The sequence below is a fragment of the Desmodus rotundus genome, chromosome 4 (genome assembly GCF_022682495.2).
Source record: "Desmodus rotundus isolate HL8 chromosome 4, HLdesRot8A.1, whole genome shotgun sequence".
Classification (NCBI taxonomy): Eukaryota; Metazoa; Chordata; class Mammalia; order Chiroptera; family Phyllostomidae; genus Desmodus; species Desmodus rotundus.
In genome coordinates this window covers 3,253,627-3,279,499 of record NC_071390.1, presented here as the reverse complement: position 1 = coordinate 3,279,499, position 25,873 = coordinate 3,253,627, and the positions used below count along the sequence as shown (strand labels likewise).

General features: G+C 51.3%; 1 protein-coding gene across 3 annotated transcripts in view; it reads left to right on the top strand.

Annotated features, from left to right (window-relative positions):
* DOCK1 (dedicator of cytokinesis 1) overlaps positions 1-25,873 on the top strand; it is a 374,752-nt gene that overhangs the window by 235,199 nt on the left and 113,680 nt on the right. For all 3 annotated transcript variants that reach the window (XM_053922126.2, XM_053922125.2, XM_053922127.2), the window contains exons 28-29: positions 14,450-14,551; positions 21,156-21,250. In XM_053922126.2, coding sequence (XP_053778101.1) covers positions 14,450-14,551; positions 21,156-21,250 — 197 coding nt within the window. The remainder of the gene's footprint in view (positions 1-14,449; positions 14,552-21,155; positions 21,251-25,873) is intronic.

Genomic DNA, 25,873 nt, shown 5'->3' with positions numbered 1-25,873 from the left:
TTCCCAGGGTCCCTGCCCGCACACCGTGTTACTGCGCAGAAGCATCTTAAAGGCACACGGAGTATGTTACCTGGGGAGATGCAGTGAGCAAAACAGGAAAACAGGTTGAAAGCGCAAGCTTATTAACTAGAAATGAAATGCTGTCTCTACATCAGAAAACATTCAAATGCTTGCTTATGTATCAGTGTTGTTTTCCGTGACATCTGTAAGCAGTGTGCTGCTTTGATTGAAGCCATTTATGGGTGTCAGTAAGTGGCCAGGGTCCGGCACTTTATGAGCATGTTGGGTTTCCACTGCTTGTCCTCTTGGTGACATTTCATAGGCCCTCCTGTCACCTATTGAGATACCCCACCCTGTAGTGAACACCCAGACTGGGCCTTATGCTAAAGGAAGTCTTTCCTGGTGATAGGATTCTGCTGTGTGTGGTGCCTGCAAGTTCTTGCCTGATGCTAGAACAGCGTGCTCCTCGAGCTGGTCACACGCAGGTGTTCGTTCGTAGAAGGCTTGACTCGCCAGGCGGAGTCAGGTGGGGTCAGGAGAGCAGAGCGTTCAGAGAAGACTGCCTTGTACTCACTGGGAGGGAAACCAGCTGCACCCGGGCTGTGGTCCCCCAGGCGCCAGCCACGCCCTCCTCTCTCCATCACTGCGTCTGTGGCAGGGGCAGGGTTTGGTGTTCTCACATGGTTATCCTACAGCTCAGATGTGGTCAAGTCCAAAGACTGGTGCACACTGGCCATCCCCTCTCTTCTGTCCAGCAGGTGGCTGGCCAGGATGCAGAGGGGGTGGTCAGAGGGGGCACTTGTTCGCCATAGTGAGCAGGTGATCACCACATGCCCTTCGTGCTGTACCTGTAGCCTAGTTCCTTGTCGTCATGGAGGGTACATGTCGGGGGGTAGGGAGAGGAACGGGTGCGGGCAGCTGGAGCGAAGAGCAGCCATGGGCCTCAGGGCACGGTGCTCAGAGCCCTGCCTGCTGATGAGACACTGGCTCACCCCCTCCTCTCTCACTGTAACGCAACGTTGTCCTTTATTTCCAGCTTCAGGAGATGAAAACTGGTCTTTTTAATTGGACTCTGCACGTTACTTCTGTGAGGCTGCATAGTGTAAGCGGTTTAAGCAGTGTCGTGCTGGGCTTTGTTTTATTAGTTATAGTGTGTGGGGGTCGTAATTCTCCCAAGTGGACAAAAAGCTAATTTGCTGGAAGGGGCAATGACAAGAGCCTACTGTGTGCCCTAGCCGTCCGCCAAGTGTCCTGTGCTTTGCATGGAGGCCCTCAGCTCCTAGGGATTTTCCAAATGCCTCCAAAGAAAAAGGCAAAGATATATTTTTATATCGTGTGCGGGCCACCCACTGTGTCACGGAGCGAGCACCGCTGTGGTGGGCAATCCCCAGAGACTGCCTGCCCGTGGACGGAGTTCCGTCCGAGACACGCAGTTCTAACAGTGCGTGGGGCTTCTGTCCTCACAGACTTTAGACGTGGGTGCAGGGAGGGACGTCCTCTCCTTGAGCATCCGGGAGCGGCACAGAGAGGGGCAGGTGTCAAGTATTATACATGCTGGTATTTCCAGCTTTTATTTTCATTCAGGATTTGTGTTTACAAGTGGCCTTTTGAAAAGTGCAGGTGTCCCTAGCTTGCTAAGTCACCTGTGTACACTTAGTCTCACCCACCTCTGAACAGGGCACCCTCCCCCTCTTAGTAACCCACCCCACATCAGCCCCATCTCTATCTTTCACAGGGAGCTTGCAGGGACTACAGAAGTATCGAGCGTGCCCACCAGTAACTGCATTGGTGGTATTTAAATGCCTCTTCCCAAACACGAGCTCTTCTGTCGAGTCTGAGCTTTAGAGACACAGGTTTAGCAATGCGGGAACCCGAGTCAGATTGGCGTCAGGGTGGACCTCTCTGGGGGCGGTGAGCTGACGCGCCCAAGGTCCTTTCTGCTCTGTCTTTTTTATTAAACACATTTACATAGTAAACACGTTTCCGTGGTAGGTGCATTCTAGTTTCTCTGGATAGCAGCCCCCCTTTGTTAGTGTTTTGGCATTTCCCGTAGTTTTCAGAAAGTGAGCTGTGGGAGTTGCAGCAGCTGAGACGCACAGCACAGAGGCCAGGGCCCCACAGCTGGCCCCCAGGGGCGCCCTGGCGCGAGCACCCTTCACTACTGTGGCACGTCCGTCACAGCTCCGCCGTCAACCCTGAGAGCCACTCTGAGTTCATGAAGGTGCTTGGTTCTTTAGTGTTAACGATCTGTGAAAAATTCACCACAGCACAAATCAGCATCTTGTGAGGATATTTGGAAAGGTTTCGGAAGGCACCAACGCAAATTAACTCTTAAATTGTGTGTTTGGAAAGCTAAAAATCAATTAGTCCTATCAAAATTATCTTTTAACGCCCTTCAATTTAATAGCATGCTATTGTTTAACTCTGAGCCTAATAATTCCATGTCGCTGGTCCCCCATCAATCCCTGCTTAGTGCGGTGGAACATCAGTGTCGCTCTGCCGCAAGGAGCCCGCAGAGATGCAAGCTACGCCTGGGCGCTTAGCACCTTTGGGAGCTGTTCGTCTCTATACAGTGGGGGCATTTTTAATGACCCTGCTCCCTTCTCTTTAAGTCCCCTTTTAGCTCACCCCTCTCTCCTGCGTACAGAGGAAACAGGAAGTTTTATCTGACAGGGAGAATAAGGGGAGCATGTTTATTGCCTGCCCCCCGACCCCACGGTGAATCAAAATCTGGGGGAGACTCAAATGCACTGTATTTCGCCGTGGGTACCGTGCTCCCGTGTGTAATGCGCACTCATGGTTTTGGCCCAAACTTTCAGGAAAAAAAAATCTTTCATTTCAATTTTTTTAATTCAGTTTTGAATTTATTTATATTTAGACGCTTGGCTTTTTGTATTATAAAGGAATTTAATAAGGTTTTTTTGATACAAGAATTTTAAGGAGTTACACTTTTAACACATGAGCATAAATAAAAGAATTAAAAACATTTATATATAAATACGGAATTAGTACTATTCATGTATAACATGCACCCTTATTTTTCCCTTAAATATTTGGGCAAAAAGATACATGTTATACACAGCAAAATATGGTAGGATGTTGTTGTTTTCTTGGGTGTTTATAACCATGCTTTGGGCCTACATACTCCTTAAAAATGTATGTATTTACTTTCTGTGCCTGGAAAAATCAGTTTCTGTTTGAGCCATTAATTATTTAATAAGAAAAGATACTCTGTTTTAATTAAATCCTAAGACGACTTTGGAGCATGTTTTTAGGATCAAGGAAGACGATTAAGAAGCACTCACGTTTTAAAATATTTACCTAGATTTTACCATGGTTTAACGTGTTCGGAATAAATCACTTCAAATAGTAAAATATCTGACGATTCGAAGCCGGAGGCTTGGGAAAGGGCAAGAAAGAGGGCATAATAAAAACTCTTTGAACCTGAAATAGTAGAAAGTTCAACTATGCTTTGATGAACCCGAATCAAAGCATAACGGGGGTGTCGGAATAGAAAGAAACGTTACATGTAACCATTAAACTAGAAGTAGGTGTCAGAAAAATCCCTGTATATACTTTTATACCCTGTTTTTGAATGAGACTATGTGTATATCTATAGATACATACATACCTGTATACATACATAGCTACAGGTACATACACATGTATATACATAAAATCTCTTTCTACAAACTATATCCTGAAATGCACATTTCCTGCCACTTTATTCTCTCTCTGCCAGTAAATATGAATTAGAGAGGTTTGAAAGTCAGACATGATTATGTGTCACAAACATAAGAAGTAATTTATGGGAAGAACAAGAAATGCAATTTGTTAGCAGGCCCCTGGTAATTGAGTTTTCTAAGTGCTAGAGCGACATCCTCTTTATCCTTGCGTGTTGCCCGGGTAAGGACAGGAAGGGTTCCGTGCCGGGAGTGTGGCAGAGGAGAGGGGCGGCCACAGAGACTCCCCAGGGAAAAGCGGGCTGCCCACGCACGCCTCTGGTCTGCGAAGCTGCCGTTCCCTCTGATCTGTTCTTTCCTCAAAGACATCACGTAGCAGCTGACCCTGCCCTTTGCTCACCCATGTCAGTGTCCCCTGCAGCTCCGCCCGCCCGCCCCCAATTCGGGGTTTCCCCAGCTCTGTCTGAACGTGGAGTGAGCCTCTGAGATCCAACTGCGGGACGCGGAGCTCAGAAGCTTATAAATTGCTCCAAAGGCATCTTTTTCACTTTTTCACTCTGCAACTAACTGCCAGGAAAGGAATTGCCTTTGTGTACAAGAGCGTGCAAGTAGAAAGCCAATTAAAAGCTACCATCCGTGAGAAGTCGCTCATATTGTTCACTCATTTTGAGGTGAGCCCCGGAGCTGTGGGAGTCCGCAGCCTCCCTAACAGGCAGCTTTCTCTGCCCACCTTATCGACCCGTCGTATGGGACTGTGCACTGGAGTAGCATTTAATCTGCGAGTAGAATGGTCACACAAAAGATACAGGGAACTTGAAGGCAAAGAAAATTGAGCCCTGTCTCCCCGCCTCCCAATTATTTCTTGGCTTCTGATGAAGGGTCAGATATCACTGAGAGAGGATTGGCAAATGCTACAAGCCAGGCCCCATGGCTCATTGGTTTCCAGGGCCCCATGGCATCCGTTCGGGGAAAGCTGTAGGACCCTGTGGAGGGTGTGTTTGGAACCGTGGGGGAGACGGAGCTGCCTCAGGTTGCCAGGGCCACACAAACAAAATGCTGCAGAGTGAGCAGCTAAAACCCACTCATTTGCTCGCAGTTCTGGAGGCCGGGGTTCAAGATTAAGGCATTGGCAGCATTGGTTTCTTCTGAGGCCACTCTCCTGGGTTTGCAGGGGACCTGTCTTCCCCTGGCCCTTTCTCTGCGTGTGTCTTTGGGTGTGTCCTCTCCTTACAAGGACGGGGTCAGATTGCGTAAGTTCCCACCCTCATGACCTCACCTGCTTCAGTCACCTCTTGAAAGACCCTGTCTCCAAACAGCCCCTTCTGAGGTTCTGGGGTGTGGCCTTGGACGTGGGAGTATGCAGTGGGGGCTAATTCAGCCCATGATGGGCATGGGGGAGGCCTTGGGGAAGGCTGGGACAACTCAGGGAGGGTCTGGAGGGCCCAGACTTGTGTCTGCTTTCTCCCGGAGACTTTGCTTTTTATATCTGATCATGGTTGTATGGCAAATAATTTTTTTTGCCAGAATTCCCACGTAGCAGTGTTTGGAGTTTCTGAGTCTGAACAGCCCCGGGGTCTTCTTTTTGCCCCTCGCTGACACCACCACAGCTGGTTTGCATCCAAACCAAGTGGACTTGTCAGCCTGCATGCTCCCCGTCTAAACGGGGGCCCCCAGCATCACACTCTGCAAACTTTTCACGGTGTAGCCAGATAATTAACATGTGAAAAACAGACTCAGTTTTGCAAACGAGTCGTAATTCTGGAACGTAATTAAAATTAGTCATTACAGTGCCACTTTGTGGGTTTACCTTCCGCTACATGCTGTTACCATCTCGTCTAAGTGAGATTAATAAAAATAAATAAATTATCTTCACTGAACATCTGTTGCAAAGTGCCTTCCAATTTGCATCTTGTCTGTGTGCCTTGCAACTGGAGCTTGGGGTTCAGGTAACAGGAATCCGATTTGATTTGTGACGCTTCCTGTTTAATTGTACATGTGAGGCGAATAACTGCAAACGTCTGTGATTGTCAGAAGTAAAAATGTAATCTTTAAAGTATATTAATTTTGCTCGAGGAGATTAATCTCAATAAACCAATGTTCTGTGTTCCTTAATTAAAATGACAATGGCCACCATCACAATCAGTGCTCAGTCACTTGAAAATGACAAAATGCAGGTCTAAATTTTGATAAGATTAGTCGAATGGCTTCCCCTAGTGTTTTTATTATGTCTGTGTAAAAATATGAATAATGTTTATGTAGCTCTGGGTAAATCGCTGTGGGTTTTGATTAGCATTCCCTTGAATGACTTTTCTCAACAAGTGGCCGTACAAGAGGGTGGTTTTGTCTGTTTTGTTTTTGCAAAATGTGATGTGAGCATCTCTACAGGGTGTTTGGACCAGGTGTGTGATGTTACCGGCAGAGGGTCTCCCAACGACACTAACTTGCCTCACCTCTGACAAGGGACTCTGTGGGTACAGGTAGGAGCCAGTGACTCCGTGTCTGTGCACCCCAACAGCAGAATGGGGCCTTTCTGAGGGCTTCGAGGGTGTGCCCAATCACAGTGTGCCTCTGGGAATGGCTGTTAAGTGAATAATTAATGTGGCTTCTGTCACCTCCTACAAAAAATGCTGCTCTTCTAAGTCTTGTTTTATTATAGCTTTCCCTTATATAATTATGTTTTGGGGGGGAAGTACCATTCTTATCCTATTAGTAAAAATTTAAAAGCAACCCTGTGTGCTTTTTTGATTCTTACCAGTAATTTTGTTCTTGATGCATTTGCTCTTTATTAATGAAAGGCATTTTGTAATACTACCTGTACTTGCTTAGCTGTACGTATTTTGTTACAGCTGATCTCTAGGTTAGTCGTGCCTCCCCAGCACTGACGCGTAAAGTCAGCCTCCTCTTTGCCACTGCAGTTGACACTCAGTATCTCACTGGTCTCAAGGCACAGTAGTGGCTAGACAGTTCCATCACTCACAAGTGGTCCCCCCATAAAGCTAGTACCTTCCTGGTACCACACATAGTTACTGCAATCTTTTTGACAACATTCCTTACATAAAGTCATCTTAAACCAGTATCCAACAGACTCAGTCTTAAATGTTCTCCCCACGAAAAGGAAATGATAATTATGTGGCAGGATGGATGCATTCAGTAGGTAACGGTAAGGTGGAAATCACAGCGCACATCCAAGCAACATGTTGTACGCCTTCGACTTACTCAGTGTTGCAGGTCTTGTTGAGATACAACGAATAAAGTGACAACGATTAGGCCCGAAGGGCACGCCCACTAGGGTCTCTAAGAAAACAGACACCTGCTGTTGTCATCACACCTCGACACGGTCTCTGTGACGACAGACTGATAGTCTGCGGACAGAAACGGGCCAACAGGGACGAGCGAGGACAACACAGAGTTGCTGACGGGTGTTGTTTGTACCTGCTCAGGGCTGCTCCGCCTTCCGAGCGACAACAACTGCTGGGAGTAAGGACAGAGTTCCGTAGGTGTAGTGACAAAGTGCGCACGTCAAATTCGGTAGTCTTCCCAAACACATAAATAAAAATACAGGTGAATTTTAGCTCATCTGGGGGGAAAACCCATCACCCCGATAGAAGAGCTATTTAAAACTCAGGTGATTAAAGCCACGGAGCGCGCCTGAAAGGCATGGAACTAGACTCGGTCGCACGGAGCGCGATTGTGCGTGAGTGATACGTCGCAAGGCCGATGGCACAAGCCTCCTAACTCATTGAAGCGTTCAGTGGAATCCCAGTGTGAATCCCAGTGGGCCTTGCTTTGAGCTCAGTAATGGGGTTTTAAAGTCCGTGTGCAAGAACACATCAGCGTGGATACTCAACAAAAATGTGGAAAAACGAGAGTGATGCTGTAGGACAGCACCCCAAATAACACGTGCGGCGGAAAGCGGCGGTAATTAAAGAATGCTCCCACTTTTATTAAAGCAGCCAGTTTCGATTATGTGTGAGAGCAAGAAGCAGTCCACTGAAATATCAGAGTTCGCTGCAGAGCACGTGTGGGGGTTTCATGACTTTTAAATTTCCTTCCCTCTGTATATTTTTAAGATGATCTAGAAAAAAGTCCATATATTTTGGTTCTGAATTTGGACAGATATATATGGTTGTGTCCCCACCACTGAAAATAAGATTTAAACTAGTTCCGTTCCTTCAGAAAAGTCCCCGGTGCCCCTGGGGAGTCCCCCCCCCACTTTGTCACTGCAGTTGCTGCCATTCCCAGAAGGTCCTAGAAATGAGTTCAGATGCGAGGGGGCCGTCCCGGGCCGGTTGCTCTCGCCCAGCGCATGCGTAGAGAGCCGTGCGCGCTGCACTGTCAGTAGCGCTCTCCTGCACCTGCGATTTTTGCTCCTCTGCGGGCTTGGACTCCGGGACTGTGTGTTTAACGCAGTGTGTTAGAGTCCGCTGTTCATGCTGATACTCAGTGTCGCAGCTGTCCCACACCTGGCAGCGCATCGTCACGTGCCCCGAGGTGCCTGTCCGACTCGGGCCCACTGGAACGGAGCGGAAGAGGGTCGTGTCCCCAGCTCCCTGGGCTTCGTCCTGCAGGGTGGCGGGGGCTGAGCTGTGTCTGATCACCTTCTGACCTACCCCCGGGGACCCCATGCTGTGCACACTGTTCGCTGTGGAGCCTTCGGCTTCCTCAAGGCCGTGGGAAGGGGGAGATGAGAAGGGCGTGGAGCCCCCAGGGATTGTGCTTCGGCTTGCTAGGTTTTCCTCTGCATGCCTGTTCCACAGGGACATTCCCCTGCAGAGTGTCATTGGGCACCCCTGGATCGCGTCACACTGCCCAAAGCAGGAGATTTTGAAATGAACATCAAGGCACTCAGTGCCCAAATCACTCTGATGGCTCGCGAGGTCAGGCGCACACAAGGTAGGGTTGCACGTGGCAGTGTGCGCTGGCCGAGCACACGCGCACAGAATGTGTCTGTGTTCGTGTACAGACATTTCCTGAGAACGAGCTCATAACTGAGATCACCTCTGCTTCTGTTACACAGTGATCTCGTGTTTCAAAGTGTCCTCTTTAAGATTCACTAATTTAATTTTAGCCCCTGTTATGTGACGTGGTTTCCTCCTCACCAGCTCGTCCGCCAATGTAAGTGATACTGAGGCCAGTATCCTTTTATGATTGTTAGAGAGGGATTTCATTCCATTCGATGAAGAGCTTCCACTCTCAGCTGGAGCGTGGACGGCAATAATGGCCTTGATGGGCAGAAGGCATTTGTGTAAAATGTGTAGCCTGTTGACCCTCCCTTCAGTGGTAAGTTTTATTAGGGTTGAATTAGTCTTATTTCTATTACATTGTACTGAAAGACACTGTATACCCTGGGAGAATACCTTGAAGATTCTAAACTCTCTAAGGCTCTAATATTATCTGAGTTTACTAAGTTTATGAGAATGAATATAAAAATTTCTGCTTTACTCTGACTTGTGTTAGCTACAAATGAATTATATTAAAGACTTGTATATAAAGTGTACATTCCTCACTACACCATGAAGTATAATCGTGTACATAACTTGTGTATAAAATATGATTGCACTCTATTTTTATTTTCATAACAAATCTGAATAGGTGTTTAATTTATTACATTGACTAAGTACCAAATAATTGTTGTAGGTAACTTCAGATACAAATGTGCCTTTTCGGTGTGTTTAGCCCATAAACGTCTTCCTACAATTACTGGCACTGTAAATTTGTAATTGATTTTGTTTTAAAATTAGATTTCTTCCATTACAGTGTCTGCAGTGACAGAAAATACTAGCACTCCATGAACTCAACCAAACACTCAATTTAAATGTTAGGTTTAATGCTGTTGCTAGGAGTTAAAAAAAGCTAATAGATGACATTAGTGTAGGTGACCAACCATACTGTTTTTAATTTCTTGTAGTTTATTTTTACAAACAATTTAAATTTTTATGGTCCTTTATAAAACAAGGAATCAGGATTCTGGAAATGAAATGTGCAAAAATCAACCATACCTTCGATAAAGGCGTCAAGGGGCTGAATGTAACTATAAACAGGAGAAGGAACGAAGCCCAGTTCTCAGTTTTGCCGGGGACTGTTTTTCTGGGGCGGACACAGTGAGTGCAGATGAAGGAGTGAATACTCATTTCTCCAAGAACCTCAGTTTTGACAACAGACCCCGATCCAGCCTTTGTTGTGTGTCCTGTGCCGAATCAAGTACAGAATGAGAAATACCTGGGCCAGTGCGGCACCGAACCCAGAAACACATCACCGTCAGGAACGAGAAGCCCTGCTCCTGAAGGCTCTCTGGGGCCTTCGTCTTCCGCGGACCAAGCACTCAGCTGTACGGGGACTTATTTCTAGTCACATCTACCTGTTAAGTGGAGGATCTGACCTTCACCTCCGTTCCCTTGTCCTGTGTTCCAGTTCTCAGAATGTTGCTGCACAGCGTCGGTCCTCTGGCTTGACTGTCCCCTAAACGGGAGTCATTCAGAATTTACCAAGTCACACACCTGCCTGCTTTTTTATATGTATATATAGGTTATATATATGTATATAACCTATATATATTTGTATATGTATATATATATGTCTATGTATACACACACACGGTTTGTCCAGAAGGTATCCAGCCATGTAATTTGAAAAATAGAAACATTTATTAAAGATACAAGATACAAGAAACATCCCCGTCCTACTTTGCTGAATCTCATCGGCAGTCTGAAATCTCTTCCCTTTCAAAAGTGATTTTAGTTTCAGGAAAAGCCAGAAGTCAAAGGGCACCAAATGTGGGTTATATGGGGCTGAGTCACCCCAGTGATTTGATATTTCGCCCAAAATCTCTGCACGAGACGTGATGCATGAGCCGGTGCATTGTCGTGACGAAGCTGCCAGTCACCAGTTGCCCACAGCTGCAGCCTTCTGCACCATCTGAGTAGTTTCTCAGAGGAATGTTCAAGCTTAACGCAAAATCGGATGCAGATTCGTGGCTCTGCTCGCTCAGTCGTTTTGAATGTGACGGCCACACAGGCCACGTGCTCACTCAGTGGCGTCTAGGGCCCCCAGTGACTAGCACAGTGAAGTCGTCCTTGTTCACGCATGTGCGTCCAGGCCCCTCTCCTTGGCTACCAGGTTCCATCATCACACTGGTGTGGTTGCCTGATTTAGCAAACAGAACTGCAAGACACCCAGTTCAGTTTGAACTCCACATAAACCGCACGGGCATTGAGGAGATGAGGGTCCCGTGTAACATTTCCAGTGCGGTATTGGGGAGCTCCTTATTTTTCTGTGTTTAGCTGAGATTCAGGTTGCATCGCTCTTCGGTATTGTATCTCACGATGCTACGAAATAGCACTCTGTGTACACAGCTCTGGCTGCTGAAAATTTAGAGGCGTTTAGTGATGCAGTGGGCATCAAGTTTCCGACTTTGAATTACTACCTTCGGTGGATTGTTCCAAGAAGAATTACTGAGTTATTTTTCCAAGCCTTTTCAAACCGATTGCTAAATCACTTTAAAAAGGTTATAGCAATTTCTGTTCCCACCAGCAGTGTATGAGCGTGCCCATCCCCTGCACCCTTGCTGATGTGCTCATCACTTGAATACATCTTTGCTCTTTTGGCAAGCAAATAACGATCCATCATTTTCATCTTTGATTACTAATGACGTTCACATTTTTTGTTTATTAGGCATTCTATGTCCTGAATTTTAAATTTTCTGCAGCCCTACCCTGCCTTCTCTGTCCCTGTTTTGCATCACTTTGAAGTCTTAAGGAATATGTCTTATTTTCCGTTAGTCATTTTTGCTCAGCCGCTAGGGCTGGAACCTGGTCCCCAGACTCCAGTCCCAGGAGGAATTCTGGACCCTCCCCACCCACCAAGCTGCCATCCTACCCGTTGTTTAAAGTAATGGCTTCATTTGACTTCTGAATGTGTTTCAAATAAATCATTACAGAGCACAGAATAGTGATTTTTTTCAGAGCCTGCAGAACAAACCTTTCTTTTCACCGTTCTCCCCATTTCTGTTTCTAGTGTGTAACTGGTTTCAAAACAGCTTCCATCACTCTCGGGTTCACTGCCCTCGGAAGCCCACCGTGGGTTTGTGGGAGCAGTAAAGCATCATGTATTTCTCTCTCAAAATGTTTTCACTCTAAAAATAGGGGTGCACCGTGGGTGGACTCCATTGCAAAGGAACGGGGAGGGTGCATTTCTGTGAATTTTGGCGGACATGTTGCCCCTTTCCTAGTGGGGTCCAACGCTTCAGGTTAACAAAGAGCTGAAATTGCAAGATCCGCTCCTTCTAAGAAACACTGAACAGCATACATTACTTCTGGAACATTTCCTTAGTTAAGTGAAGAGCACATTTGTGCTGCCTGGCCTTTAAACCTCTGACCCGCATGAGGCCCTGTCTCTGTGTCCTCTGCCAGGAACACTTCCGTTAGCCCCCTTTTTGTTAAATAAGGGGCCATTGGTTGCCTCCTCTCTGACGTTCTCATCCACAGCAAAGACTCCCGAATGGCCATTTACGAGCTCCCGGGACTTGCGTCATGGAAATTGCTCCATTATCTTTAGGTTTTCATTTTGGGCATCACATCAGCTCCCCGACCCTTTGCCTTGCCTGAGGTTTTTGGTTTTACATGGCAGTCTGCTCCCCAAATTGAGTATGTCCACATCGCCCCCGAGAGCAGGTGGCCAGACTCCTGAAGGACTGGTCTTCCTCATTAATGTCACTCAGCGCCCACGCCCTCAGCCTTCTCCAGACCGCTCTGAGGTCTTGCTGTTCTACTTTGAACTTGATATTTCCAGGTCAGCACTTCAGGTATATTGCTTCTGATTACACATAGCTGGCTGTGTGCCTTAGGGGATTCTGGTGTGTCGGTCGCCATTGTTTAACTCCTGTGACCTGCAGAAGATGAACAGGAGTCCATACTAGGGTCACCGGGGCCCCTACAGACCTCTTCTTGCTCTGGAAAAGCTCCTCTCTGGCTCGGGGGGGTGGGGGAGTCACGGTCTCAGCTGGCTGTGTCTGCATGGAAGGCAGGCATGGTCTGCAGCGGCCTTTCCTTTCCTCTTCCTCTTCCCACACTCTCTGTGACTGCAGCAGCACGGGCGAGGGACCCCCACCTCCTGCTGGCCTCAGCTCCCTCAGAATAAAAACATGCAGATGGATATGAGGGAAAGAAATGAGCTCAGCTGCCGAGCACCGCCTTGTCGCCGCTGTCCGCCAGCTCGGGCCCACCGCCCACCAGACGGGGCCAGAGGAGAGAGTCCTCTGTGTGACCAGAGTGTGACCGAGGCCACGGTCCTGGCGGCGTCCTTGTAACTGTTCCACGTGCAATGTCATGAAGACCCCGACCCAGAAGGTGGCCCCTGGTAGTGCAAGATGCAGAGTTGGCAACTCTTGAACTCAACAGGATGCCCAATATTTATCTATCCCAAAAGTTTGCATTTGTAAATGGGCATTTTGCCATTTCACAATGCGCTGCTCCGGGGGAAAAGGAGCATGATGCAGCTCTCTCCCTGAACCCCCTCGGAATCGGAGTCTCAATAACGATCATCACTCAGCAATAATTTACATTCCTGGGCCAAGGGGAGATACCATATTATCATTATTGCATTTGTTCAATTTACATAATGCATCCTTTGAGGACTCATTTGGAAGCATGTATGTATCCTGTAGATATAAAATGAATTGGAACAATATTGGACTTTAACATTCCACTACAGAGAGTGAATTTCAAATTAATACAAAAGATATTTAGGCATTCAAATATATTGCTTGTAAAAGTAGAGTTCGTAAAAGAATGCAATTTGGGAACTCATTTAATAGGGCAAAATTAGAGGCATGTCTGAAAGTATGTCTTCCTATAATTTCACCATATTTGTACTGGTTTAATGAGAGACAATATATGTGCTATGTTTCTTAAAAAGTCGTTAATTTAGGGGAAAGTAAGGAAGAGTGAGGAAGCTTTTAAGATGTTAGCCATGACCTCAGAAGTGATCCACCGCGGTCGATGGCAGCAGGACTGGTCAGGCCTGTGCATGCGCAGACTTGCACGCAGAGACACGCATGCGCAGACCTGTGCACACGAACACACGTGTGCAGAACTGCGCACAGGCACATGCAGATGTGTGCACACTCACAGCCACGCACATGCTGGCCGCCCCCGTCTGCCAACTGCATCAGCCCCTTTCTTCTCCTCGTTTTTCCTCCCCTCTCTGCTCTGTCTGCTGGGAGAAATTCCCATCTCCCCACTTTACATCCGACGCGTCTCACACTCTTCTTGTTAAGAGGACTTGGCTGTCATTTATTGTGGTGCTGGGGTGGTTGCCTCCCCAGTGGCTCAGGGGGGTGCAGGCAGGTTTCCGAGGGAGAAAAAGCCTCTCTTTGCCGTGGCCCTGGGGGAAGGGCTCACCCACGTTTTGCCAGGAACAAGGGCAGCAACTTTTCATGATGTAAGTTGTAGGGATTTCAATCCTGTCTTTGATTTTTGCATATAGAATGCGAAAATATTTGAAGCTTGTTTTCCTGGCCTGCACAACCCTGGGTCAGGAAGCATTTAATTGAATGCAGTGGAGAAAGGAAAGAGGGTAAAAGGAAGACTGTGAGGTTGGCGTGACCCGCATCTAAGCTGGCCGGCAGGGTGGCGGATGTTGCGGCTTCCTGCCTGCGCCCCCTTGCTTCCCACTGCAAGCTTCCCGCCCGGACGGACTCCTGGTTGGTAGCAGCTTTTCCTGTGAGTTTGTTCGCCCCCTGTCTAATTGTCCTTCCAATTCATTTACAGGGAAACTTCGTGGCTTGTATGACCGCTATCCTGCGACAAATGGAGGATTATCATTATGCCCATTTGATCAAGACTTTTGGGAAAATGAGGACCGACGTTGTGGTGAGTGTGACTCTGGCCCTAGCCCCTCCGCCGTGTTTTGGGGCCAGCGGTGCTGGCCAGACACTGGGGTCGATGCTTCCGTTCTCAGGACGATTTCGCATGGGGCTGGCCTGCTGTGGACCAGAGAGGCCGGGTGCACGGGCCTGACTAAGCTGTGTGTCCAGAATAAGGGTCCTGACACTCAAACTTGCTTCTCGTGCCCAAGAGGGGAGTGACTTTGGGTGTAAACCCAGAGAAACCTCCTTTCTGCCTGGTCACGGTTTCCTGTCCTGTGCTTTGGGGTCCTTGTGAATGTGGAGGTGGTGCCTGCAGAGAGCCTCCCGTTGACTCCTCTGCACGTGGTGATTGGCTTCAACGGCAGAAGCCAGAGGGCCCTTTTGGCCTTAAATTGCTCTGCATTACCCGTGAGCGGCGGTCGCGGAAGCTCATCGTACCTTTCCACCTAAGTCTCTAGTGTCCCCAGTAAAACCCTGACACCCCTGGGCAGGAGAATCGTGCTGGAGGGGACTGATCGCTCAGGAGCCACCTCCACCAGCACCCTGCCATCACACAGTCACACGGCAGGCGTCCCCCACGAAGCAGCAGCCAGGCGTGTGGGCAGAGATGCTGATTCGACAATGACCCGAAGTCTGGTGTCTGGTGACACAGGCTCTGAGTCCCAGGCCCCTGTCGAATACAGCAGAGGCTCCCAGGGTCCCCACAACAGGCTTGGTGGTACTTTCCATCTGTCTTATTAAGGGCTGGGAAGAGGAGACTGCATTTTATGATTTTGTTTCAAAGGATTACTTGTAGGAAAAAAATTGTCTTATTAATTGTTGCCACAGTGTATTCGTGTGTGGTGTTTTTATATTTACACTTCTAAGGAAAACCAAAATGGGTCTCTACCTTAAAATCTTAGTTTTTCTTAAATAAAAGTCAGGAACGACAATGGGTGTATGTGTATCTGTGGTCAGTTTTTTTTAAGACACGGGTGAGCCACTTCGAGTAGGAATATGCTCATCCATATAATATGTGTCACATTTGGATCTGGTGACTGACATCCCATTTGGTGTGTGTGCCACGTAAAGCTGCCACCAACACCTCCCAGGGCCCTGCAGCCCCGTGCTAGTGCGAGCAGAGCTGCGGCTGAACCCACACGGGCAATTCCAGGCTGCGTGATGCCGTTTACAGAAGGAGCGGCATCGCCCACCCTGAAGTACCAGGGTTGGTCACGCGATCAAAACCCACACCTGTGAGGGGCTAAAAACATTTGGTCCCCACTAGGAGCTGGCACTCAGGACAAGGACGTGCAGGGTGACCGTGCAGAGCAGCACTTGGGAAGGGCCGGGGGGTTCTGGGTTCCAGAGCATTGTCTGCCTGCGCCAAGCAGATGAACAGACACTCACTGCAGGTTGGGTCCTGATTTCCCGAGGGGTGTTTTTCCTTAGACACAGCAATTCCAAAAATCAATTATTTGCAAGCAATTGGATTTCTGTTACCAAATGACACTTGCGGTTCGGACGTCACAAATTCATACCGTGAGGGCAGTGACCCTTCTTTCTTGTCGCTGGTCTGTCAGCACCGTTGTAGAATGGTTCCCTCCCATGGACTGTTTGCAGAGAGCGTTCGACTGTCTTCTGTTCTGACAGCCGACCACAGAGAGGAAGATCATTTTGCCTCCCGTCACTGGAAGTTAGTCCACGTTCTGGGCTGCGAACAGGCCTCGGCCAGCGTCTTGAGGCTGCGTCCTTGTGACCTGAGCTGCTTCGGGGTTTCCAGTCCAGCCCTTTTTCAGGTGGATGAGTCATCCCCACACAAAAACGCCATTGTCACCAACAGAGAAATCACTTGCTGCAAAGCTGTTCCCCTTGGTCTCTGAAATAGCCCCGTGGACCCCAAGACAGTAAGAGTCTGGGGCACAGCCTGGGGTGGGAGACTGGTCCAGAAAAGAAGGTGAACGGGCACCTTCGACTCCAAACCTCGTGCCGCAGAGGCGTGCCTCTGGGAGGAGGAGACACAGACCCTTGAACCCCTCTGCCCCAGAGCTGCTGGTCTGGGGCCAGGGGTGCTCGTCCTCAGGCGCCAAGGCTCAGAGCCAGGGACAGGAATAGAGAGCATGTTCAGAATTTCCGTGGCGAGACAGAAGGTGGCGGGGAGGGCTCTGCACCTTCCAGGGGACAGTGTCGACTTTCCACTGGTCCCAAATTCCCACCCAGTGTCCCTTAAGAAACGCCTGCTGAGTGACACGTACGAGGACACTGTAGGCAGAAGGAATTCTTGCTGGTTAAGTGATGATAGGATAACGGGCAGTGGAAGGCTGGTAGAACTGGCTACTGCTGGCCCTGTCACCTCCCCTGTGGAGTTGTGGCTGGCCACATGTGCCCATGCCACCCACCTGCCCCGTGGCCTCCCCAGCCCCAGTCTGTTCACTGTGGGTCATCTAGGAGCACTGCATCAGGCCAGGCCTCTCGGGTCCTTCCGTCTGCAGTGCCCTCCCAGCCTCACTGGGCTTCAGTCCCACCCGTTCTGAGAGCCTCTCCTTGGCACCACCCGGGTCTCGCCAGGCCCACCCATGCTTTCCCACCTTGTCCATCCCAGTCAGCCATCAGCCTGCACTGGGGTGGCCCAGGGTGTCCTTCACACCTGGGAAGCGGTGAGTGACAGTGCTCGTAGCTGCCTGTCCTTGCCTAGGAGACGTTCTGCTGTTGTGTCCCTGGTCTTAGAGAGCCTTGAGTTCCACGGAGACAGCCACCCAGGGGCAATTTGCAGCCCGGGGAGAGCGCATCAGGAGTGGGAGGAGGAGCCTGGGGTAGAACATCTGTTCTTTTATTCCTCGTGACCATTTCCTGGTAAATGAAGCTTTGACGCAGGCTCTGCACCCTGGACGATGTGCCTGGGGTTGCAGACTCCTTCCACAGAGAGCTCACAATTGACTCTGTGGCAGCACGGCGGAGGGCGTGTTGGAGGGCGTGGCGGGGGCGCGGCCAGCAGGCGGCCCTGCTGTCTGGCGGAGACCTGCATGGCGATGCAGGGGCCCTTGCAGCTTACCCAGATCACCTGTGCTGTGAAGGAAGGGTCCTTGGAAAGTAGCCAGACTGCACTGAGTCCGGGGGGCCAGGGAGCCTTCTTTGCAAAGGAGAGGACTGTGGGATATTGAGGAAGAGGAGGGAGGAGCCAGCCGGCAAGGGGGCAGAGAGCACCCCGGGTCCAGCCTGGAGCGGGGTCGGCATCGTCCGAGCCCCTGGACCCAGCAGGCGATGCTGGGAAGCTTTGTGTACTTGGCCTGCTCGTCCTGGACTGTCGGTGTCGGTTATTGCTGTTTTTCCTGTAATTGTTTTAGAGTTATTTTAAAGCATTTACTCTTTGAGTAAACTCTTTTGAGAAACATCGGCACGTGCAGTTGTACAAAATAACACAGAGAGGTCCGCGTGGCCTTTGCCACTTCTCCTAATGGCAGCATCGTGGAAACCGATGGTGCGTCAGCAGCACTTGCTGTCAAAGCCGCAGTGTTGGCGTTGACAGTCGTGGGTCTCGTTCCGGGTCTCTGGTTTTCCTTGCGCTCCTGCCCCTGAGTATTTATCACGGGAGACCGTCAACACAGGGAAAAGCTGAAAGGACAGCACAGGGAGAGCTATTCCTCCCGCCTGTGGAACCCTCAGCTGCGAGCCCCGCACCCGATGCGCCTCCTCGGGGCACTTCTCTCTGTCTGCACAGCCCAATCCCTGAGTGGGGGAGCGCCGGCCTCCCCCCGAAGCGGCTCAGCAGACATCTCTCAAGCATGAAGACCCCTCCAACGGCCCTTCCAGAACCTCACAAGCATGCTCTTCTCCTGGATACACTCAGGGGTCCGCACTCCCCAGTTTTCCTTGTCTTTCCTTAGGGGCTTCCTCAAAGCAGAGCCCAGCCCAGACCCAGTCACGGCAATGCCTGTGGCGCCCCTCGTCCCTCTCCTTCTGGAACAAGCCCGTCACCGCATTTTTCTTCCTTCCAAGACGTCGCGTTTTGCACATTTGGAAGACGCCACGCCAGTAGTCTTGCAGACTATCCCCCATTCCTGAACTTCGGGGTGCTGCCTTGTAACGACTTCCGATTTGTTGCTCCAGCCTCCGTACGTCCTGCCGACAGGAAGCTGCGTCTAAAATTCAGGTCATCCTCTTGTAAGAGTTCTTCCCGGCTGTGTCCACTGAGAGGTGAAGACACCAAGCCGACCACCGCTGAGGGTGACGAGCTCGACCCCTTGGTTGACGGGGCACGTGCCAGGTCGCTCGTTGTGAGCGGGCCAGCCCTGCAGTGACCGTCATGTCATCTTTGGGCGGTGCTCTGGCATGAACAGAGAGCCGGCAGTTCCTCTACCCCAGCAGTCCGTCACCGGGTGAGGTTAGCACCTGCGGAGGGTCCTGGTCTGAAAGCGACGCAGCGGAGCGGTGCTTCCTCCTTCTGAGAGTCACGTCACTTCGCCCTGCGAACACTGGGAAGTCTCTGGAGACGTGGGTCCCATGGGAGACTGGGGACGTGCGGCTGCCCTGACAGGTCTGCAGCCTGAGGAAAGATGGCTCTGGGTGATGTGGAGGAACCAAGAGGGACAAGAGTGGACACGGGCAGACGGCTGGGGGTCCCCTCTAGGAGCTGAGGTGAGAGAGGGTGGCTGCTCCCTCAGGTTGAGGAGGAAGAGGGACAGACGGAGCAGGTGGGTCTGTGACCAGAGGGCGTGGCCCGAAGGATACGTTGCCGGCTGTTGTCAGGGCAACCCCCACAGCATGTGGCACGGCTCTCAGGGATCAAACGGAGAAATGCGACGGGACCAGCGCGACATTGAAAAATGACAGCCTTCCCAAAACATCTCCCATTAGCCCTCCTCCTCCCCTGGTCGACTTGGAGATGCCAGTGCTGTGCGGCGTGTTGGGCTACATGCGCTATTCCCTGCGAGGGTGAGGGTGGGGACCGTGCCCACGGCCGGTGAATTATGCAGACCAGCTAGGAAGCCTTGCGAAGCCTCCTCTCCCACAATGCGCGGCGTTCCGTCGGATCAGCAAAGCACCCGCTCCTAGCAGCTGAGCCGTGCTGATGAAGTGCGGGGCCGTGTTTCCTGGGGAGAAAACACAGGAGTTGGGGGAATCGGCTTCTCTTCCGGAATAATAAACACCAGACCCTGTGTCTCAATTATTAGGCTTTGAGGAGTGATCAGCAAGAAAGCCAGCGATTTCATGCAAATTGAGATGAGACTAAATTACAGCACTCAGCCGGCGAAATATGCAAACTGATCATTAAAATGTGAAACTCTCGACAACGTGGGAAACTTAAGTAGGGAACTAGGAACGTCGATGCTGAATCGGGGAGAGAAGCCCTTCGTTGCGCCGGGGTACCCGACACACTGCGGCGTGAAGGCCTGGGGGGCAGAGCTGTGTGCGCAGAATCTGGACGCTGGGGTGGCTTTTCCCTCTTGACTTTGCCGGGCCCTCTGAGGTCTCCTTCACGGGGTGCCGATCATGGTTGCTCCCTGAGTTTTTATCTTGGGGGAGGGGCCTGGCACTGGTACTAAGGTTGCTGAGAAGGTGTCTTCACTTCAGACCCGAGCTCACTGTAGCCATCACGTCTCACCTGCGCCTCTTGGCAGGCAGTCCTCGGAGCCCTGTGCTGGGAATGGCTTTCTTGGCGATTGAAATTCCACTCACCGCCCTGGTCTCCGCAGGCACTGCACCTAATTATGATGCAGTCGATTACATAAATGAGAGCTGGGTGCTCGTTTGGCCATCTCTGCCCGTGGCCTGGCGGTTCTAGGGCAGCTCGCAGTCGCCTCCCCCCCTGCTCTCCCAATCAGGAGGGGGCGTGCGGGCTCACTGGAGGCGTGCTTTTTCGGGTAGCCTCTCATTTTATTCAGGTTAGCTTGGGATGAGTGCTGCGCTGTGAGACTCCAGACGTTCTAATTCCGACAGGCACGGAGTGGAGCTCCCAGGAAGTGGGTGTCCCTTTCTGTTGCAAGGCGCAGCCCTAGCGTGGGAGCCGGGAGGACAGCGGCATGCCACCCTGTGTGGGGGGGACCACCAGCGAGGCAGCAGAAGCACAGCTGCGGAGCTCGTGGGGAAGTCGCCGCCATAACGAGAGTCCGTCGAGCACATGCTTCAATGGGTCCTGGCGGCGGAATCTGTGCAGATGGGTGGGACTTCCTCTTTGAGCCTTTTATTTGCTAAATTATATAAGAAAAAGGAATGGATAATAAAACCCCATATTCAACTGGATAGGGCCTGTTCTTACAGTAAATAGAAGAAGTATTATTAATTGTTATAATCTGCATGTTATGTTTGTAAAAATATGGTTTTCTATAAGCAGGAAGTATATAGATATGTATTTGTAATCTCTGGGGACTTAACTCTTTATGAACATTAGAGAGACATGCCCAGGGTCTGTTTGGAAACGCACCCTTGGGAGAGTTCTCGGAGGCGGGGGCCCCGGCGAACAGGAGGCGGAAGTAACACACCGCCCCTGTGAAACGCGTCTCCCTCTCTGCTCGGAAAGGTCTTCCTGAGTCAACAAAGGCGAGGTCGTCGTAACCTAGGCGTTCAAGCGGGGGGGAGTCGGTTTTCTCTTTGCTCTTGGTGGGCTGTTCCAACGTGTGGCTTCGTTTCAGGATTTCCTGATGGAAACGTTCATCATGTTCAAGAACCTCATCGGGAAGAACGTCTACCCGTCCGACTGGGTGATCATGAACATGATGCAGAACAAGTGAGTCCTGCGGGCCCCGCGCTGCCCTGGGCCGTGGTGGGGGGCGGGGGGGGGGGGGGGGGGTGTCGCCCGCTCACCACGGACTCTCCCCAGAGGACCGTGTGCGCCCTCTGTCAGGCAAATAGTTATTTGGAGAAACGGACCTGGCGATTGGGGGATTTCCTCATGCCAAGTCCAGGCTCTGGCACCAAGAACGTGGGCTCTGCCCCCTGGGGGAAGACGAATCTGAACATGAACCCCACCCTGAGTCCTTGCCGAGGGCAGAGCTCCTGTTCGCCTCCACGTGCCGTCTGATGTCAACCACACATGTCTGCTGGCCACGGCGACCCCCGGCGCTCTGCTAGGTTTCTGGAAGGCGTTCGCCTTTCCCATATCTCGGCTTCAAAAGACTCATGAGCATTTTCTTCATAGTTATTAAGTATTAAACTGGTGTTTGTCATCTCCCTGCGAGGGCTGCTGGGTAATTTCCCAGCCGTTGACTTTTTTAATTTCTGTGGGCGCCAGCGCTGATCACTGAGTTCTTAGTCACGTGCGATTTCAAGAAGAAATCGCTGTTTACCTCTTTCTCCCTCCTTTCTTATTGCAGTCATGGCAGAGGCCATTGGTGAGCCGTAGGCGGTCGGGCAGGCTATAAGAAGTGACTCGGAGGGGGTCGTGTGTGTTTTATGTCAGTTCCCTGGGTGGCAAACCCGTCGCAAAACGATAGCACCGAGCCACAACCAGGAAGTGGCGCTGACACCATCCAGGGACTTCACTCACTGTCCCCAGTTTTACTGGTGCTCACACGTGGTGTTCGTTCTTGAATCCGTCACGGTGAGGACCCGGGCCATTTCCGTCAGCCTGCGGGCCCCTTGTTGCCCACTTACAACACATCCTCCCCTCCCCGCCACCTCACCTTCCCCAATCCCTGGCAACCACTAATTTCGTCTTCATTTGTACAGTTTTGTCATTTTGCAAATGTTCTATCAGGAAGTATGTAGCCTGTCGGGGTGACTGGCTTTTGTCACTCCATGAAATTCCCTGGAGGTTCAGTTAGGTTGCTGTATCGAAGACTCGTTCCCTTCATTGCCGAGCCCCGTCCTCTGGTGCGGCTGTACCGCAGGTGAGTCAGCCCTTGTCCTATCGAAGGAGTCTGCACCGTTGCCATTTGGGGGTCGTTACAGGTGAAGCTGCAGCGAACACTCAAGTACTGGTTTTGTGTGAACAGACGCTTCCGTTCCCCTGGCCCACGGCCCCGGTGCAGTGCTGGGTGGCGTGTCCAGTTTTATAAGAAACTGCCGGGCGATGGCTGTGCCGTTGTGCCCCCCACCCGCCCCCCACTAGCCATGCCCCGTCTCCCTGTGTCCTCGCCACACTCGCTGTTGTCACCTTTTATCTTAGCCGTTGGGACCGACGTGCAGTGCGTCCCCTTGTACTTTTGGTTGGCTTCCCCCTCCTGTCTTTGCCTCTGTTGGTGCCTCCTGTCCGCCCCGTGGGTGAATGCGTGGCTGCAGGGCCCTTGCCTTTGCCTTTCCTGGGCACCGCTGCACTCCAGGATGGCAGGGACGCAGTCTGCCTCGCTGTCCCAGCACACTGCAGCGTTCTGGGCAGCCTCCGTCAGGGTGCAGCCCAGGGAGCATCATGCGTGTCACATCACGCCTTGGCATGGCAGAAGCCTCCTTGCACACGCGTGAGGCGACAACTGAGAACTGAGAGTGCAGAGGCCGGGAGACGAGGCTCACAGAGTGGGGGTCCTGGCCTCGGGGACCTGCGTTTCCACCTGCGGGGTGACTTGAGATTATTCGAATGGCTCTCTCTCCGCATCGGAGTCCTCACCTGGAAAGTGAGGGACTTAGCAAAGCACAAGCGTTCCCTTCCTCTTCCTGTCCAGGTTACCCTCTGTAGGGGGCCGTTTGCAGTTGCCCTGGAGAGCTGCCCTGTTGGTGGTGGTTTGTTTTGTTTTCTTTGGGGTGGGTTTTTTATTTTTGATTTTTATTGAATTCATTGGAGTGACATCGGCTAAGAAAATTACAGGTTTCGGGTGTACAGTCCTATGATACCTCATCTGCTTAGTGAACTGTATGTTTACCGCCCCGAGTCGAGTCTCCTTCCATCTGCCCTTTTGCTCTGGGCACCTCTGCAGTCCCAGCCATGTGACAGAGATGCAGGCGTGCATCCCGGCCACAGGGAGGGAAAGGGAGCCAGGAGGGAGAAGCCACGTGTGCTGGTCCTCTGGGGAAGGAGGATGATGGGTATGCCTGTGTCGGTGATGAAGGAGAGAGAGCCTGGAGCAGGAAGGCCGTCCTGCTCTTGTTCAGAGAGCATGTCGGCCGCAGCCGGCAAAGCTCCAAGGTAAGGCCTATACTAGGAGCACTAGATCCCGTGGTGTGCCTCTGGCTGCTCACGAAACATTGGCAGGATGGCCCCGTTGAGAGTCCCCGAGCTCTGAGGCCGTCTTCCCACTGATAGACTTGCCTCCGTCACAGCTTCCTACGGACGGGTGGTGTGTACTGCTTGTGGGTGTGCACACGCCTGGTAGGACGTGAGTCAGATGGTTCGACGGACTTCGTTTCTCACTGTGAAGAAGCATGGGCTATTAACCACTGTAACATCCCGCGGGAAAGGCATGTCCACCGTGTGCAGGGGGTGGAAGAGGGGCCGCACAGAGGGTAACGTTCAGGTTTTCAGAATCAGACTTCCTAGTTCAAACCAACTGCATAATGCAGAACAACACCCTTGGTGCGCTTGCCAGCTCTTCACACTTGCAGCAGAACTCCGAAACGTCGAACCACCAGGGTCAGATGCCCTCGGCTGTGCTGTCTGTGTCCTCCTCTCCCGGGAGACATGAAGCCAGCACTGTGACTTGCTTGGAGCTAGCCTAGTTTGCAGCGGTGGTGATCAGGCCTCGTCAGGTGCCTTTCTCTCTTCCGGCAGGTGGTGCGTCTCAGACTCCTAAGGTCTCTTCCACGTCAGGCTGGGGCCTGAAGGGTGTTACGTTTGTCACTTGTGGTTGGTACCAGCACCCTCTCATACAGGACTTGGCATGTGTTATGAGTAGGGATTGGCAGACGGTGAATATGAAACAGAACGTGGAAACCCACAGGGACAACTTGAAGCTTCCCAGACACCAGAGCCCTGACGGCGCCCGGAAGCCAGAGCGAAAGGAAAACACAGCGGGTTGCTAAGTCCTCGCTGGGTGGGGACGAGAATCTTTGCCGTTTGTCAGCCTGGAGGTAATTTATGATGTAGATCCGACACTGTGAGCCAGAGATCTCCGTGCTTAAGGAGCCAGTTCAGAGCCGCACCTTCTGCCCACAGGGAAGGGAAGAGATTACTGCTTCAACTCCGAAGTGCCTCAGATGGCACGAGCCAGCGTGTTGTCTGCACCGGGGTTTGATCATGGTCACGCGTGTCAGAGGACTAGCGTATCGGGGGGAGCGGGTTTTGCTGACCTTCCCGATGGAGTCTTGTCTAGCTGTGGACCGTTTCAATATCGGAGGCCACCCATGGAAACCTGTCACCTGGTTTTACATTATCTAGAGTCACGTTAATCTTACATTTGTCCTTTCAAACTCTGAACTTTCACCCCAATTTGACATTGGTGACGTCACATTGCCACTTGTTTCACATGTCCAGGTGTTGCTACCTGTGTGTTTTTGCTCTTGACCATGGGAAGACAGCTGAGGACAGTCCAGAGAGACGGCTGCTTGGGCCGCATCCTGGCCCTCCTGGGACCACGGCCTCGGCTCTTTGCCCTTCTCCTCCTTCCCCTGTCGCCCACGATTCAGGCGTCTTTGACCAGGAAGTGTTCTTTCTCGTCAGTCGTTGGTGTTTCCAGCCCCTGCTGTGTCCAGGACGCACCTCCACGTGCGCAATCCTGTGTGGCTCCTTTCACCTGCCGAGTCCTCCGTGCCTGCTCTTCCGGAACTCAGTGATTTCTCTCCTCTCCACCACTGCGCACCCCCTCGTGGTGGTTTTCGGGTCTGCCCGAGTCCAGCGTGTGAGCTCACTGGTATCGCTGCCAGCACTGCCTCGGCACGCGCTCAGGGCAGGGGGAGGCCGGAAGCATTCGAAAGGGGCTGCGCCTCCGAGAGGCCAGGTCCCGTAGGGATAAATCGCGGTGATGCTGCGGGAGCAGATTACAGGGTTGGCTGTTTCCAGGTATAGCACCATTTGGTTTCGTCGCCATGGAAGAAAGTGAATCTTTGCAAGAACGGAGCCTCTGGCTCGGGTCAGAGAACGTGCCATTTTCTTTAGGATGGGAGAGGGGGTGGGGGGGTCCCCTCTTGTTGGGGACCAGCCCCAAGGACCAGGGCACCCAGCACAACCCGAGGATGGTCGAGTCTGGGAAGACAGTGGTTTCTTCCAGCTCAGCCTCATTCCAGGGAAACACTTCTCCACGCAGCTGAAACCGTGGTGCGAGTGGAAAGAGTTTGGGGCTTCGCAGATTCTTGAATTATTCTCGCCATCTTTTTCTCCTTTCTTTGAAGCCTGGGGCTTTAGTGGATGTTGTTCCTTTTAATTTGCTGTATTTTTATAGATTTACTGGCTCCCTGTTGAGGTGTGGCGCAGCCAACGGCTTGAAGATTTGAAGCACACCCAGGGACCGTTGTTCCTTTGAGGCGGTAGACAGAGGCTGTTGAC